The sequence below is a fragment of the Hemibagrus wyckioides genome, linkage group LG01, assembly GCF_019097595.1.
Source record: "Hemibagrus wyckioides isolate EC202008001 linkage group LG01, SWU_Hwy_1.0, whole genome shotgun sequence".
In the NCBI taxonomy this organism is placed as follows: domain Eukaryota; kingdom Metazoa; phylum Chordata; class Actinopteri; order Siluriformes; family Bagridae; genus Hemibagrus; species Hemibagrus wyckioides.
Genome location: NC_080710.1, coordinates 32,523,280 through 32,538,279, shown reverse-complemented (window position 1 = coordinate 32,538,279; position 15,000 = coordinate 32,523,280). Strand labels below are relative to the sequence as shown.

At 41.0% G+C, this 15,000-nt stretch overlaps 1 protein-coding gene across 6 annotated transcripts in view; it reads left to right on the top strand.

Moving 5' to 3' along the window:
- Positions 1-11,781, top strand: part of arhgap29a (Rho GTPase activating protein 29a) — a 60,056-nt gene extending 48,275 nt beyond the window's left edge. For 3 of the 6 annotated variants that reach the window (XM_058390846.1, XM_058390852.1, XM_058390857.1), the window contains 9 exons: positions 3,177-3,305; positions 5,501-5,599; positions 7,233-7,396; positions 7,490-7,678; positions 7,764-7,901; positions 8,042-8,274; positions 8,363-8,660; positions 9,100-9,214; positions 9,455-11,767. In XM_058390846.1, coding sequence (XP_058246829.1) covers positions 3,177-3,305; positions 5,501-5,599; positions 7,233-7,396; positions 7,490-7,678; positions 7,764-7,901; positions 8,042-8,274; positions 8,363-8,660; positions 9,100-9,214; positions 9,455-10,320 — 2,231 coding nt within the window. In that variant the 3' untranslated portion in view covers positions 10,321-11,767. Of the gene's footprint in view, positions 1-3,176; positions 3,306-5,500; positions 5,600-7,232; positions 7,397-7,489; positions 7,679-7,763; positions 7,902-8,041; positions 8,275-8,362; positions 8,661-9,099; positions 9,215-9,454 lie in introns of all 6 variants that reach the window. The other 3 variants (XM_058390836.1, XM_058390830.1, XM_058390839.1) reach the window with 3 other exon arrangements.
- Positions 11,782-15,000: the final 3,219 nt, after the last annotated feature.

Sequence of the window (15,000 nt, the reverse complement as noted above, 5' to 3'; positions counted from 1 at the left end):
CCACAAAACTCCATAAAAGGCAAAGTTTATTGTTCAGTTTGAATTCATTAATATTTCAATTTTCTAATAAAACTACTTCACATCTCTAAGAAAGCTCACTCATACTGTAATGACCTGTTATAGCACCCTGGCATGTGTTATATGCACTTCCATGTGCACATGAATACATTTTGAGAAACTTCAGGTGTATGTTATAATGCATAATAACGAAGAACTAGAGTATTATAGGTAGTGTTAGCACAACCTGTGTTATAATGCATTATAACTAGTAATGCAGATTTTATAGCAGAGCATTTGTCATAATGCATTATACCTATCAGGGCAGATGATATGGTACAGCATGTGTCATAATGAATTATAACTAGCAGGGTAGGTGCTGTGGTACACCGTGTGTTATAATGCATTATAGCCAGCAGGATAGATGCTATAGCAGAGCTTGTGTAATAAAGCATTATAACTAGCAGGACAGATGATATGGTACAGCATGTGTTATAATGCATTATAGCTAGCAGGATAGATGCTATAGCAGAGCTTGTGTAATAAAGCATTATAACTAGCAGGACAGATGATATGGTACAGCATGTGTTATAATGCATTATAGCTAGCAGGATAGATGCTATAGCAAAGCTTATGTCATAATGCATTATAACTAGCAGGGTAGGTGCTGTGGTACAGCGTGTGTTATAATGCATTATAGCCAGCAGGATAGATGCTATAGCAGAGCTTGTGTAATAAAGCATTATAACTAGCAGGACAGATGATATGGTACAGCATGTGTTATAATGCATTATAGCTAGCAGGATAGATGCTATAGCAGAGCTTGTGTAATAAAGCATTATAACTAGCAGGACAGATGATATGGTACAGCATGTGTCATAATGAATTATAACTAGCAGGGTAGGTGCTGTGGTACAGCGTGTGTTATAATGCATTATAGCCAGCAGGATAGATGCTATAGCAGAGCTTGTGTAATAAAGCATTATAACTAGCAGGACAGATGATATGGTACAGCATGTGTTATAATGCATTATAGCTAGCAGGATAGATGCTATAGCAGAGCTTGTGTAATAAAGCATTATAACTAGCAGGACAGATGATATGGTACAGCATGTGTCATAATGAATTATAACTAGCAGGGTAGGTGCTGTGGTACAGCGTGTGTTATAATGCATTATAGCCAGCAGGATAGATGCTATAGCAGAGCTTGTGTAATAAAGCATTATAACTAGCAGGACAGATGATATGGTACAGCATGTGTTATAATGCATTATAGCTAGCAGGATAGATGCTATAGCAGAGCTTGTGTAATAAAGCATTATAACTAGCAGGACAGATGATATGGTACAGCATGTGTTATAATGCATTATAGCTAGCAGGATAGATGCTATAGCAAAGCTTATGTCATAATGCATTATAACTAGCAGGGTAGGTGCTGTGGTACAGCGTGTGTTATAATGCATTATAGCCAGCAGGATAGATGCTATAGCAGAGCTTGTGTAATAAAGCATTATAACTAGCAGGACAGATGATATGGTACAGCATGTGTTATAATGCATTATAGCTAGCAGGATAGATGCTATAGCAGAGCTTGTGTAATAAAGCATTATAACTAGCAGGACAGATGATATGGTACAGCATGTGTCATAATGAATTATAACTAGCAGGGTAGGTGCTGTGGTACAGCGTGTGTTATAATGCATTATAGCCAGCAGGATAGATGCTATAGCAGAGCTTGTGTAATAAAGCATTATAACTAGCAGGACAGATGATATGGTACAGCATGTGTTATAATGCATTATAGCTAGCAGGATAGATGCTATAGCAGAGCTTGTGTAATAAAGCATTATAACTAGCAGGACAGATGATATGGTACAGCATGTGTCATAATGAATTATAACTAGCAGGGTAGGTGCTGTGGTACAGCGTGTGTTATAATGCATTATAGCCAGCAGGATAGATGCTATAGCAGAGCTTGTGTAATAAAGCATTATAACTAGCAGGACAGATGATATGGTACAGCATGTGTTATAATGCATTATAGCTAGCAGGATAGATGCTATAGCAGAGCTTGTGTAATAAAGCATTATAACTAGCAGGACAGATGATATGGTACAGCATGTGTTATAATGCATTATAGCTAGCAGGATAGATGCTATAGCAAAGCTTATGTCATAATTCATTATAACTAGCAGGGTAGGTGCTGTGGTACAGCATGTGTTATAATGAATTATAGCTAGCAGGATAGATATGGTACAGTGTGTTATAATGCATTGTAACTAACAGTACAGATAATATAGCAGAGCTTGTATCATAATGCATTATAACTAGCAGGACAGATGATATGGTACAGCATGTGTCATAATGCATCATAACTAGTAGTACAAATTGTATAACAAAGCGTGAGTTATGACATTATAACAAGTGTTTATTGCCTTATAGCGTGTTATGTAACATTTATAAAGGTTCTTGCTTGCTTGTTTTAAATTTCAGAAATATCACATGTAATTAAGCAGAAGAATGCTCAGTAGCGGCAAAAATGTAAACATATTTAAAGAGATCCTATGAATATGCAAATTTGAAACGCCCCCAGCTCAACATGCTCCGCCCCTCCCGCAGGGTCATCTCATGATGCAGTAACATACAGCTGAATGAATGATTAAATCTGTTTCTTTAGAAATGTGACAGAAAACCCCGCAGTAACCGAATTTTCCTACTGAAATGAATTTCAACTAAATAAAAATCTTCCTAAAAACATATTTATAAAGTGTTTAGTGACTAGCGTTAAAATGTTTCCTGTGAAAGAGGAAGTGGCGTTCTGCCTCAGCTCTACTGATCATACAGACGTCTTATTTTTAGTTCTGTCTCTGAGCTAACTAAGTTCTCCTGCAGTCTTCTGTCTTTGGTCCAAGATGTTCCATCTCACATCACTCCATCCTGCTGCTCTTCCTGAGCTCGAGGTTGAGTTGATGAGGTTAATCCTGTCTGAATCAGTGCACTCGTTAGAAGAGCTAGAAGATTAATAACGGCGTGAGGATGTGTAGCGTCACTCCTCAGTGATTAACTCTGCTAATTAACATCAGTTTGAAGTGTGTATTCAACATGTTAATGTGGGAAATAAACAACCTGGGATGAATGTCAGGCTCTCAAACAAGTTTGTGTGTGTGTGTGTGTCTCAGCTCTCCGGATTCAGGTGCCGTTTAAATCCTGGACTACATCGGGTCAGGGAGGGGGCATGTGCAGCGACTCGGAGAGCGCCGGGGGCAGCAGCGAGTCTCGCTCCATGGACTCACCTACTGCCAGTCCAGGTAACACACACACACACACACACACAAACACACACACACACCTTTCCCAAAAAATCTTAGCTGCAAGGATTTATAGACTGGCTAATTCTGTAAAAATAGTTAAAATCTTCCGAGCACACTGATTTCTCTCTCTCTCTCTCTGTCTCTGTCTCTCACACACACACACACACCTTCAACAAAATATATGTACTACAAGGATGTATAATTTGGCCAGTAGTTAAAATCCTCCAAACACACTTATTTCTCTCTTTCACACACACACACACACACACACACACACACACACACACACACATGCTTTTAAAGCTCGACTTTAATCTTCTACCCGGACAATGCCCCCCCTAATCACCTCAGGAAACCTTCACTCAGAGTGGTGATGAGCAGCAGATAAGTGACGGCCTTTTCCGCATTCTTTTCCCACAATGCCCTGAGGAATTTACGCCCTGGCCTCCAGCCTCACGCTGAAATCTTCACGTTGACGTGACCCTGTGGTGATTCCAGTCATTCTGTCTGTAAATCCTGGGATCTGACGCTTGATAGAAAAAAAAAAAACAATACGACTCACAGAAACATGTCTGGAATTTCACCTTTAGAAACCCAGCTGTTCTGAATATGCAAATTAGATACAATTAATCAGTGTTATGTTAATTTATTCAAAAAATAATGACGCAACAGAATCAGATCTGATTATAAAAGTCAGAAATCTTTAAAATAATGAGATTTAATGATAATTAGATTTATAAGAAGTTACAGTACAGATACTATAGCACAGTCTGTGTTATAATGCATTATAACTAGTAGCACACATCGCTTGTGTTATAGTGCATTATAATGGAGAGCTAGAACATTATAAGACATAGCAGTACAGATAATAGAACACAGTCTGTGTTATAATGCGTTATAATAAATAATAAAAGCTAGCAGTACAGGTTCTATAGCATCGCTAAGGGTTATAATGCATTATAACTAGTAGCACATAGCCTGTGTTATAGTGCATTATAATGGACAACTGGAACATTATAAGACATAGCAGTACAGATAATAGAGCAGAGTATGTGTTATAATGCAACACACAGGACAGATAATATAACAGAACCCATGTTATAATGCATTATAACAAGCTGTGCTAATGTTGTAATAGCAGTACAGATAATAGAGCAGAGCATGTGTTATAATGCATTGTAACTAACAGTAAAGATAATATAGCAGAGTCTGTGTTTATAATGCATTATAACTAGTAGTATGATACTGAGAGACAGTCTGGATTATAATGCATTATAACCAGCAGCGTAAGTGCCATATCAGAGATATAATGCATTACGTTCACTAATATAGATGCTACATGAGGAACTGCATTGTAATGCTTTATAACTAGCAGTACAGATACTATAGCAGTCTTATAATGTAACTGTTCTGCACAGACGTTATAGTGAGTTATACATAACTAGAAAAACTTATGAATATTCTTAAAGGCTCCTCTTAGGAATTATAAAGTATTGTGTCTCATTTAACATGTTATAATGCGTTATAATGCATGATAAATACATGATTTGGAACAATAAAAGTAAACCTTTTTTAAATGAATTAATGAATTCAACTATAATGTCAGAATGTAATTAAACAAGAAAGGACATGAAAGTTTTCCCCAGATATCAAGATTTGATGAATATGCAAATATACAGTGCTCCACAAAGCCCCGCCCCTTTCCCTGGTCCACTGGTGCTGAATGAATGACCTGCATTTTTTATTATTATCACTAATTCTTTAGAAAATCTTTGAGTCATTGTGTTATATAGGTGTTAAATATCGAGCAGTTCAGATATCTTAATCTCTCACATGAAGTGATGAGCAGTGTGTGTGTGTGTGTGTGTGTGTGTGTGTGTGCTCATTACCAGTGTTAGAGAGGAGCCTGGGCCGAGGCTGATCAGCGACCAGAGGCGTGAACGAGTTTCGGGCGGGACTCAGGCTCAGGTCGCTGGTCATGAGTCCTCACATGTACACACTCCTCTAGAAGATCTTAAAGGCACAGGCTGGACTTTACACTTCAGATCAGATCAGGTCAGATGTTTAGAGAAGGGAGAGAGAGCTGAAACCGAAAGCAGGACGGCTCACAGAGCAGGACATCTTCATTGCATGGACAGTGGACAGTGTCACAGTCATGAAGCTCATAGCTGCACTTTTCTGTTCTGCTTTAGGGGATTTTAAAAGGAGACTTCCCAGGACGCCTTCCACTGGGACCATGTCTTCAGCAGATGATTTGGACGAGAGAGAGCCGCCTTCGCCTTCCGATAACGGTAACTTCCTTTAAGACTTTAATGCTATAATGATCATTTTCAGACACACACACTATAGATGTCATTATTCATTTTTGTTAAGCTTAATTAAGCCTGTATAACTTAGCTAATTTTCTTAGTATCTTATATGTCACTACGAAGACGCTTATAAGAGGCAGGATTTTTACAGTAAAATTAGATAAAAATCAATTCTTTATTTCTCAAGAAAATATTTTCAGTAGAGACTGGAATAAAAAAATGTGAAATTTGTTGAATGAAGATTGTCTGAAATTCATATCGCTACATTTTCATGAAACTGTACTGACTTTATTTCTAGCTGTAAGGTTTTTCCCTTCGTTTAATCTAATTGATAATTTAATAATAGCAACAAAAAAAACATCCCCTAAAGTGCTTGCAGTGCATTATGGGTAATACACACAGATTCTCTATAGCTATAGCACAGCCTGGATTATAATGCCTTATAACTAGCTGGACACATACAATAGCAGAAACTGTGTTGTAATGCATTATAACCGGTAATGTAGATGCAATAGCAGAGCCTATGTTATAATGCATTATAAAGAGCAATAAAAAATACTGTAGCTTAGCCTGTGTTATAATGCTTTATAACAAGCATTACAAATATTGTAGCTTCGCAGGAGAGATACTATTAGATAGCCTGGATTATAATGCATTATAACTAGCAGTACATGTACTATAGCAGAAACTGTGTTAAAATGCATCATAGTGCAGTATTAGTGTCTGCAGTATTTCTCTGAACAGATATTCTGATGATTATAATGCATTATAACTAGCAGAACAGATACTACAGCAGAAATTGCTTCATTATAATGATGCATTATAACTAGCAGTAGAAGTGCTGTGACTAGCAGAGACTGTGAATAATGCATTATGGACAGTAATATAGATGCTACAGCAGGGCCTGTGTCATAATGCATTATAACTAGCAGTAGTCTGGATTATAACGCTTTGTACTTTGTACTTTTATACTTTGTATCAGAAACCATGTTAGACTGCATTATATCCAGTAGTGTAGATGGGAGAGCAGAGCCTGGATTATAATGCATTATAACTAGCACTACATTTACTTCATCAGAGACTGTGTTATAATGCATTATAGCACAGTACTAGTGTCCCCAAAGTGTTTCTCTATAACAGATATTATAATCCGTTCTATAAAGTGACATCATGAACGTATATGCATATGCAATTAATAAGTGCTTATGAACATTTATACAGATTCTTACTGGGAATTGTTTTAAAGCAACACTTCATTAGAAATCCAACAGCAAGGTTTTCTTCATGCTTGCAGTGCATTATGGGTAAACCACACAGATTATCGGTCTCTGGAATTATAATGAAGGCTATATGAATGCTTGAAAAATAAGATAAAATGTTGTCCTATTTCCCGGACCTTTTCCAGTGGAACGCCTGCGGTACAGAGAGATTCCTCGCCACTGGAGCCATGTCTTTAATTACTGCTTGGTGTTATGAAGTAACAGAATGTGTGGAATGTTGATAAAATGTAAAGAATGTGGACGGGCCACTGCACTTCAGCTGCCTGCACGTTTGCAGCTCCTGCACCGAGTACTTTGGACTAAAGTGTGTGTGTGTGTTTGTGTGTGTGGTGTAGGTTTGAGCGAGATGGTGACGGAGACGGCGAGTTCTCCCGGACCTTTCCGGAACACACAGATGTCCAAAGCGGCGCAGACCCACAAGCTGCGGAAACTGCGCGCTCCGTCTAAGTGCAGGGAATGCGACAGTCTGGTGGTGTTTCATGGTGCCGAGTGTGAGGAGGTGAGTGCTTCTGTCGTCTATCTAGTGCTTCCTCAAGTGAGATTCTTTCTGAAAGCACGTCTATAATATACAACCTCTCTGTCTCTTGCTCAGTGCTCTCTGGCCTGCCATAAGAAGTGTTTAGAGACGTTGGCCATCCAGTGTGGTCATAAGAAGCTGCAGGGGAAACTGCACCTGTTTGCCGTAGACTTCGCCCAGGCAGCGAGGAACAGCCCTGACGGAATCCCCTTCATCATCAAGAAGTGTACTTCAGAGATCGAGAACAGGGCCCTGGGTATTAAGGTACACTTGTGTACACGTTTTATCTCCTGGTTTTTATCTGCAGGGAATATACGGGACGTGTTAACACTTTGTGTCACTTCCGTAGGGAATCTACAGGGTGAACGGAGCTAAGTCACGTGTGGAGAAGCTCTGCCAGGCTTTTGAGAACGGGAAAGATTTGGTGGAGCTGTCGGAGTTGTATCCTCACGACATCAGCAACGTGCTCAAACTCTACCTGCGACAGGTAAACATTCACACCTCAAGACCAGGGGTGCAAACTTTTTCCTCTTAACCATGTAACCACTTTGTCTTTACACACGTCCTGTTTGTTTTTATTCATAATAAAAGAAATGAGAATGAAATGTCTGTGTTCTGTTATGTCAGCTTCCTGAGCCTCTCATCCTCTTTCGCTACTATAACGACTTCATCGGCCTGGCGAAGGAGAGTCAGAGCATCATCATGGAGGAGGTGGAGGCATCTCGCAGCGGTTCCTCCACCGATCCTGCGCAGATCAGTGTGGAGCTCAAACGTGTCCTCTTCAAAATGAAAGACCTCCTGAGGCAGCTGCCTTCTGCACACCACAAAACCCTGCAGTTCCTCATGCAGCACCTGCACAGGTGAGATACCGAGACACACACAGTCTTTTAAACAGATCCTTATTTGTGTTCTCATCTTTAACTTATTTACTCATCTTGTGTTGTTCAGAGTAACTGAGAAAGCAGATGAGAACAAAATGACCGCCAGTAACCTGGGCATCATCTTCGGCCCGACGCTGATCAAGCCGCGGCAGACGGATGCCGAGGTGTCGCTGTCCTCGCTGGTCGATTATCCGTACCAGGCGCTGATCGTTGAGCTGCTCATCAGACATTACGAGCTGATCTTCGATACTCCGCTCAGCCCCGTGGACGAGAGCTCGCCACTGCCCATCAAATCCCGCTTCACCCCTCAGGAGAAGGAACAGCGTCTGAACCGCCACTCCAGATCCCTGATGGACATTAAAGAGGTGTGTGGACTGTAATTACAACAGCAAATACTGCAGGAGGAGTCAGTAGTGCAAATAAAGTTTCACTCACAATATAGAAATTTTACTGTTAATGACTGTCACAGGAACCATGCCTACTTCACTGGGACAAACAAACACAGAAGCCACAATTTCTTTACTGAGACTTACAGACACAGAGGCCACGCCCCCTTCACTAGGATTTACAGGCACAGAGGCCATGTCACTTTCACTTAATCTAATAGACACAGGGGCCCCGCTCTTCACTAGGTCTTACAGAGAGGCTACACCTCCTTCACTAGAGCCATGCCCTGTTCAGTAGGACTAAGGGTGATGCAGCTCAGTGAATAAACATATTTTGTGTGTTTTCTGTGAGTCTTGTCCTGTTTGTGAGACTGAAAGACTCAACTATAACAACGGTTGTGTGTTTTGTGTGTTCCAGCAGCACCACAGTGCTAAGGCCTATAAAAGGCACTCGTCTGTGATTCCCTCTACACACCTGCTGGAGGAGGTGAAAGAGGTGAAAGCAATGCCTGATGGGACAGATTTTGCTCCAGGTCAGTATTTACAATAATAATTATAAGAATAATAAATAAGTCAAGTTTATGTAAGAGGTTCACTGCTGATAAACACCCTGTGTTGTGCACTAAATATCCAGCAGGAAGCCATTTTGATTAGAACAGTGCATTTAATTTGAGTTGGAGTGGAGCACTATAACAATAAGAATAAATATTTTGAAAATGCTAACACTTTCTGTTGGAAACGACGCTAACGATCTTCTGTTCATTTTCTTGTAGTCGAGTCAGAGAGCTTGAACGGCGTCCTCTCCTCCAGCGTCCCTGAAGTGCGGAACTCACCCCGACTGGTCCGACAGAACCACGTCAGCAGAGTGCAGCTCCGGCCGCGTTCCAAACCAGGCGCGCGCCCCATGAGCATGCCTCCTGAGCGGCTCCTGAATGCCCGCAACTCCGCCTCTGACCCCTCAGCGGTGCAAGGTCACGACCCTGCCATCGAAGAGGTTTCAGAAGAGGAGAAACCCAAAGGCAGAGCTGCTAATCATTACAGGAACACGTATATAGACACGCACACGCTGCGCAGGACGTGGGATAAACAGTACAAACACTACGGCATCACTCCACGCACGGCCATGATCATGTCCAAACTTCCTGGAGACACGGAAATAAGTCACGTTACACTTTCATCCACCTCCATGCCCTTGTGTAACAACACTAACAACAGCACTAGCAATAGCAAGACGGATGTGGTCGACTACAGTCGTGTCCAGAATGCCTTTAGACCCCCTCGCACCCTTCAGCCTCCACCAGGGACTTTCTACAAACCGCCAGGGAACCGGGACAAAACGTTAGCCCTTGATCAAACATTAGCGCAAGAGCAGACGTTATCGGAAAAAGCGCTAGAGGACAAAAGCGCTACGACGAAAGAGGACGTGACGAATGCTAACAGCATGGAGGACGAGGAAGACGACGAGGACGATGAGGTGGAGGAAGGAGTAGACGAGGAACAGTTCGGCTTGGAGGTCTCTGTGGACGAAGATCCTGCTCAAGACCCCGAGCTCAGTCCAATCCAGAGCAAACCGGTTTACCCCAGACTGCGAGCCAGACACATGCAGGACTTTGAGAACCGGGAAGCCCACTTTGTATGAGAACTTTATACACACACACTGTGTAAAGATGTTTTTATGAACTCTCACACCTCGAGGACACATTTTTATACACACACATATATATTATATTATATATAAGCTTTATACATATTAATATATTACTCCTTGTGTTTGGAGACGGCAGCTTGTGATGATGGAACAAGCTCAGGAGCCAGTATTAATACAGGATGCACTTAGCTTTCTTACGCCACATCAATTTTTTTATTTTTTTTAAACGAAGAACAAAGAAAAAGGACCTAAACGAGATGTTTTAAGGAGATTCGCAGAAACATAATCCTGCATCTTGATATAAACTCTTTAAGACACCACTAGCAGGACTCATTGTGCAATTTCACTTTTTTTTTCTTTTTTTTATCAATGCCGTTGTACTGAGCGTTTAATATATGCATGTTACAGTGTATTATGTATCTTTTACACCAAAAAACAAGTTCATCATCCTTTTTTACAGGTATTCGGTCTCATCACTTGACTCACCATGCCTGTATGGATTATACAGAGTCGTGTAAAAATCCAAGAACAAGCCAGTTTAGGATTCCTTTTGTCCACTCAATGTGCAGTGTATCATTTCTGTAGACCCTAAGAAGTGCACTTTCTAGCAAATAAGGAGCTTTTTTTTAATGTAAAGAGCATCTGTGGCTTTCATTAGGCGGAAAAAACAGGGTTCTTGGGTATATAACCTTAACAGTGGATGCTATGTCGTAGAAGTGCTATGTGCTTCCTGTGTAGTGCACTAGACCAAGTGTAATAAGCAGTTTGGTCATTTTATCAGGGATCAAGAGCACTGCCTGGGCTATAACAGGTCTTTATTTACAGTATGTCCAATATTAGTAGTAGAAGTAAATATCCTTACTTCATGTATTTGTGTACTGCATAGGATATACACCGATCAGGCATAACATTATGACCACCTGCCTAATATTGTGTTGGTCCCCCTTTCCTGCCAAAACAGCCCTGACCCATCCTGCACTGTGTATTCTGACCCCTTTCTATCAGAACCAGAATTAACTTCTTCTCCAGCAATGTGAGCAACAGTAGCTCGTCTGTTGGATCGGATCACACGGGCCAGCCTTCTAATCACACCCCTTGTCCATCAGTGAGCCTCGACCGCCCATGACCCTGTCACCCTGTTATACCGGATCGTGTATACAGTAATAAGAATAAACACCTGTACTTTATGCCTAATAAGGAACTCTTTGGAGAAGAACTTATTCTTTAGTACATAGAAATCCAATATTGAGCAATGTTTAATGGATTTAATGGTGTAAAAAGAGCACTTTATGCTTACAGCACCAGGTATCAGGGCTTCTGCTTGCTATGTCATGTATTATGAGCCTAAGAACACTATACATAGTAATAGTTATTTGTAATTAAGCCTCTTGGACATCCAAATGCAACACATTATATAAATAAAGTCCTCGGCACCATATATAGTGGACTACACCTCCTATAGGAAAACATTTGATACTCAAGCCCTTATATAATGAACAGTGTAGTGTATTAGATAAGAGCTTTTACACTCTGTAGTGTATTATATGAGGTTTAGATGATTCGGCTCCAGACTACTGCACATTAGTGAGTTTCCTAGAGTTGACCATCCACCATGAGTGATTGGTTAAAGAGAGGATTAGTCATCGAAGCAACCTGGAGTGAGGAACCACATGAAATCCTGTCTGGAGCTGGACGAAGTGTGCATCAGAGAAACGTTCTCTGGTCTGATGAGACCAAATCTGGATTTTTCAGAGCTGGAGTAAACCCAACAATGATAAGAAAAAGCATGTGCACAATGAAGCATGGTGGTGATAGTATCATGCTAGCTTTGTGTCGATTTCAAGGAAAAGCTGAAGCAGGATGAATGCTTACACAAGATTCTGGATAGAATTTGATAACAGAGTGCATGACGGAACGTAATCTAATTATGATTTGTCCACTTTTGATCCTGAGGGCTCTGTGTAGCGTGCTCCAGCAGATGACGACCGCCTGGTTAGAGAAAAGGGAAAGCGTAAGGCACAAGAGAAAGGCATGAGTGTTAGAAAAGCTGTTTATTGGCTTTCATATGGAAATGTGGGGGTGAAGGAAACGAAGGGCTTTCTCTCTCCACCGACGCCTTTCTCATTCAGATCGCTGGCTGGATGAAGCCTTAGCGACTAATCAGATGGGCTGAGATGAGTGTGTGTTTGGGTCTGGGTGTGTGTGTGACAGAGCTGAGTGACAGGTTCACACACATATGACTCGCATGTCCTGTGTTTGGAGACATGCATGTGACCTACATACATGTCTCTGTGGAGACTGTCAGTGTCAGTATCCTTATTATTGGCATTATAATGTATAAAAAGATACCACAACACACACATACACACACACACACACACGCTGGGTGGTATATAAAAGGGGCTTGTGAGTGTTTTGACGGTCAGCGTGGCTGCTGGTTAGCTCTGTGTTTATGTGTGTGTGTGTGTGTGATGTGTGTGTGTGTGTGTTTACCCTGCTGTAGTAAATCCAGCCTTCACATTAGAAGCTAAATGCGTGGTGTGTGTGTCACGGTATGAAAAGCAGCGACCGCTGTAATTGTCTCGGACAGTAGGAGACGGCGCTGCGTCCGTCCGTCCTTTCCGTCTGTCTGCGTGTCCTTTCCATCTGTCCTTTCTGTGACCCGCTCCATAATCGCCACGTTGAGCTGCTGATTTTAATTACGCCGCCATTTCGGGAATTTAAATTGCCCTGTTGTTTCTTGCTTGGAGTTTATTATAATGATTAACATCCAGAGAAACACAAGTAAATTGGTGTCCTCGTGCAGGCAGCAGACGAGCAAAGAGGCAGACGGAACGCTTCGGGGTTTTTTCCTTTTGGACTTTATTACACACAGCACTATACAGTGTATTCTGGATTCTGATTCATTTTCTGTAACAGCTAGTGAAGTAGTTTCTATAGTAACGACTCCTTTATATCAGATGCTCCAAAAAACGAATATGCGTTTATGTAAGGTTTACGGAAGGAGTCTCCAGTGTCAGTGCTTTTCAACAGTCGGAGGTAAAGCTGGAACTTCTAGCATCTTCCGGATTTTGTTTTATGTTTTATAAACTTGAAGAGAGAGAATAAAGGTGAGGTGGGTGAAGGAACGACATCTTGTTTCACAGCTGCAACTATAAATGGATAAAAAGTATGTTGTTATTTATTAAGTAACAAACTAATAGTTGGTAATTTGCTATGGAACCAGAGGAACAAAACACCCTTCAGCGTGCCTTTAAAGAAAAATAATCAGCTTCAGCTATATGATAAGATATTTTCTTGCTCAGTCTGTATTTTCTATCCCTGTTATTTCAGCTTTAAAACACCGTCTCGGATACTTCTACTAAAAAAAACTCAGAGGTGTAAATTAAACACTTAATAATGTAGATGTGGAGCTGAAGGAGCCGTGTAACTTGACTCGGAATACGAGGAACTTTCTCTAAATCTGGATACGGCTCAGAGATATTAGTTATGGCGTCTTTGTCAGTTTATGACAGAGATTTGAGTGTGAATGAAACTCTCACGTCTCACTTCTACACACACCGTAAGTCTCAGTGCTGACCAGCCCCCAGAGGTCCGACAGGAAGGATATCTGATTCCGGAGCTTGTTTCCTAAACTCAGCTCCATTGTATTTTGAGGTGGCTGAACATCTTCCAGGCATGAACGGAGCACTCAGGATGTGTGTGTGTGTGTGTGTGTGTGTGTTTCTAAGCTTAGACTCCAAAAACATACTCAGCAAATTTATCACTCGATTTGTAAATTCTTTCACATCACAGATTTTCCATTTTTTAAGAAGTTTCTGTTTACAGTAAACACTTTTAGTAAACACTTTTTTTCCACGACCACAGCTCCATGACCAGTTGGCATTTAGAATAAAAAAAAACAATTTGTTTGACTCACAACCTTGATAATGTCACGTAAAGGATATTCTAATGAGTTGAGTCATTTTTGTTGAGTCGGTATTTTACATTCTGTCTCTAATTTGGGGAACAAGTCGTTACTCCATCGGTCAATATCACTGCGATTAATTAGAGAAAACAAAACGAGAGAACTTATTAACTCTAACCTGACTTTTCTTCTTCCTGTAATCTTCAGGAATTTCATATAATCAGGTGATCAGCTACTTCCTGCTGTGGAACGTTCCAAATGTTTTATAGAGGTGATTTTTTTCCAGGTAACGTGGAGTTATAGTGGATTATACTAGATATAATCCACTAGATATACTAGATATTTGTTGTGAAGGAAATTTTACATGAGATTATAATTTTATCCAACGTCCAGATGTGTAAACGTCCATAAATAAACGCACCCCTGTTTCTGCCCGCTGCACCTCAGCCCCTCAGATCAGTACACATGACTCACTCTCGCTCCAGGGTTTAGCATCATTTGGTATTTTTAGCCAACAGGAAATCTGCGTTTCCTCCGCCTGCTGTTTTTTCTACGCAAACGCTCGCGACCTGGACATCACTCGTGCGTCTGCGGAAGCCTAATTCCATCCCATGGCCTTTAGACGTTCTGTGCGGTTTCTCTGTTTATAAATCTCAGAGTGTCAGGCGTCGAGGCCGCGTCCGAAACAGAGGCTGGAACAACGACGGCAGCGTGTTTGCTGGACGCTGATCTGATTACAGGGAAGTCAAATGGCCGGGGAACGT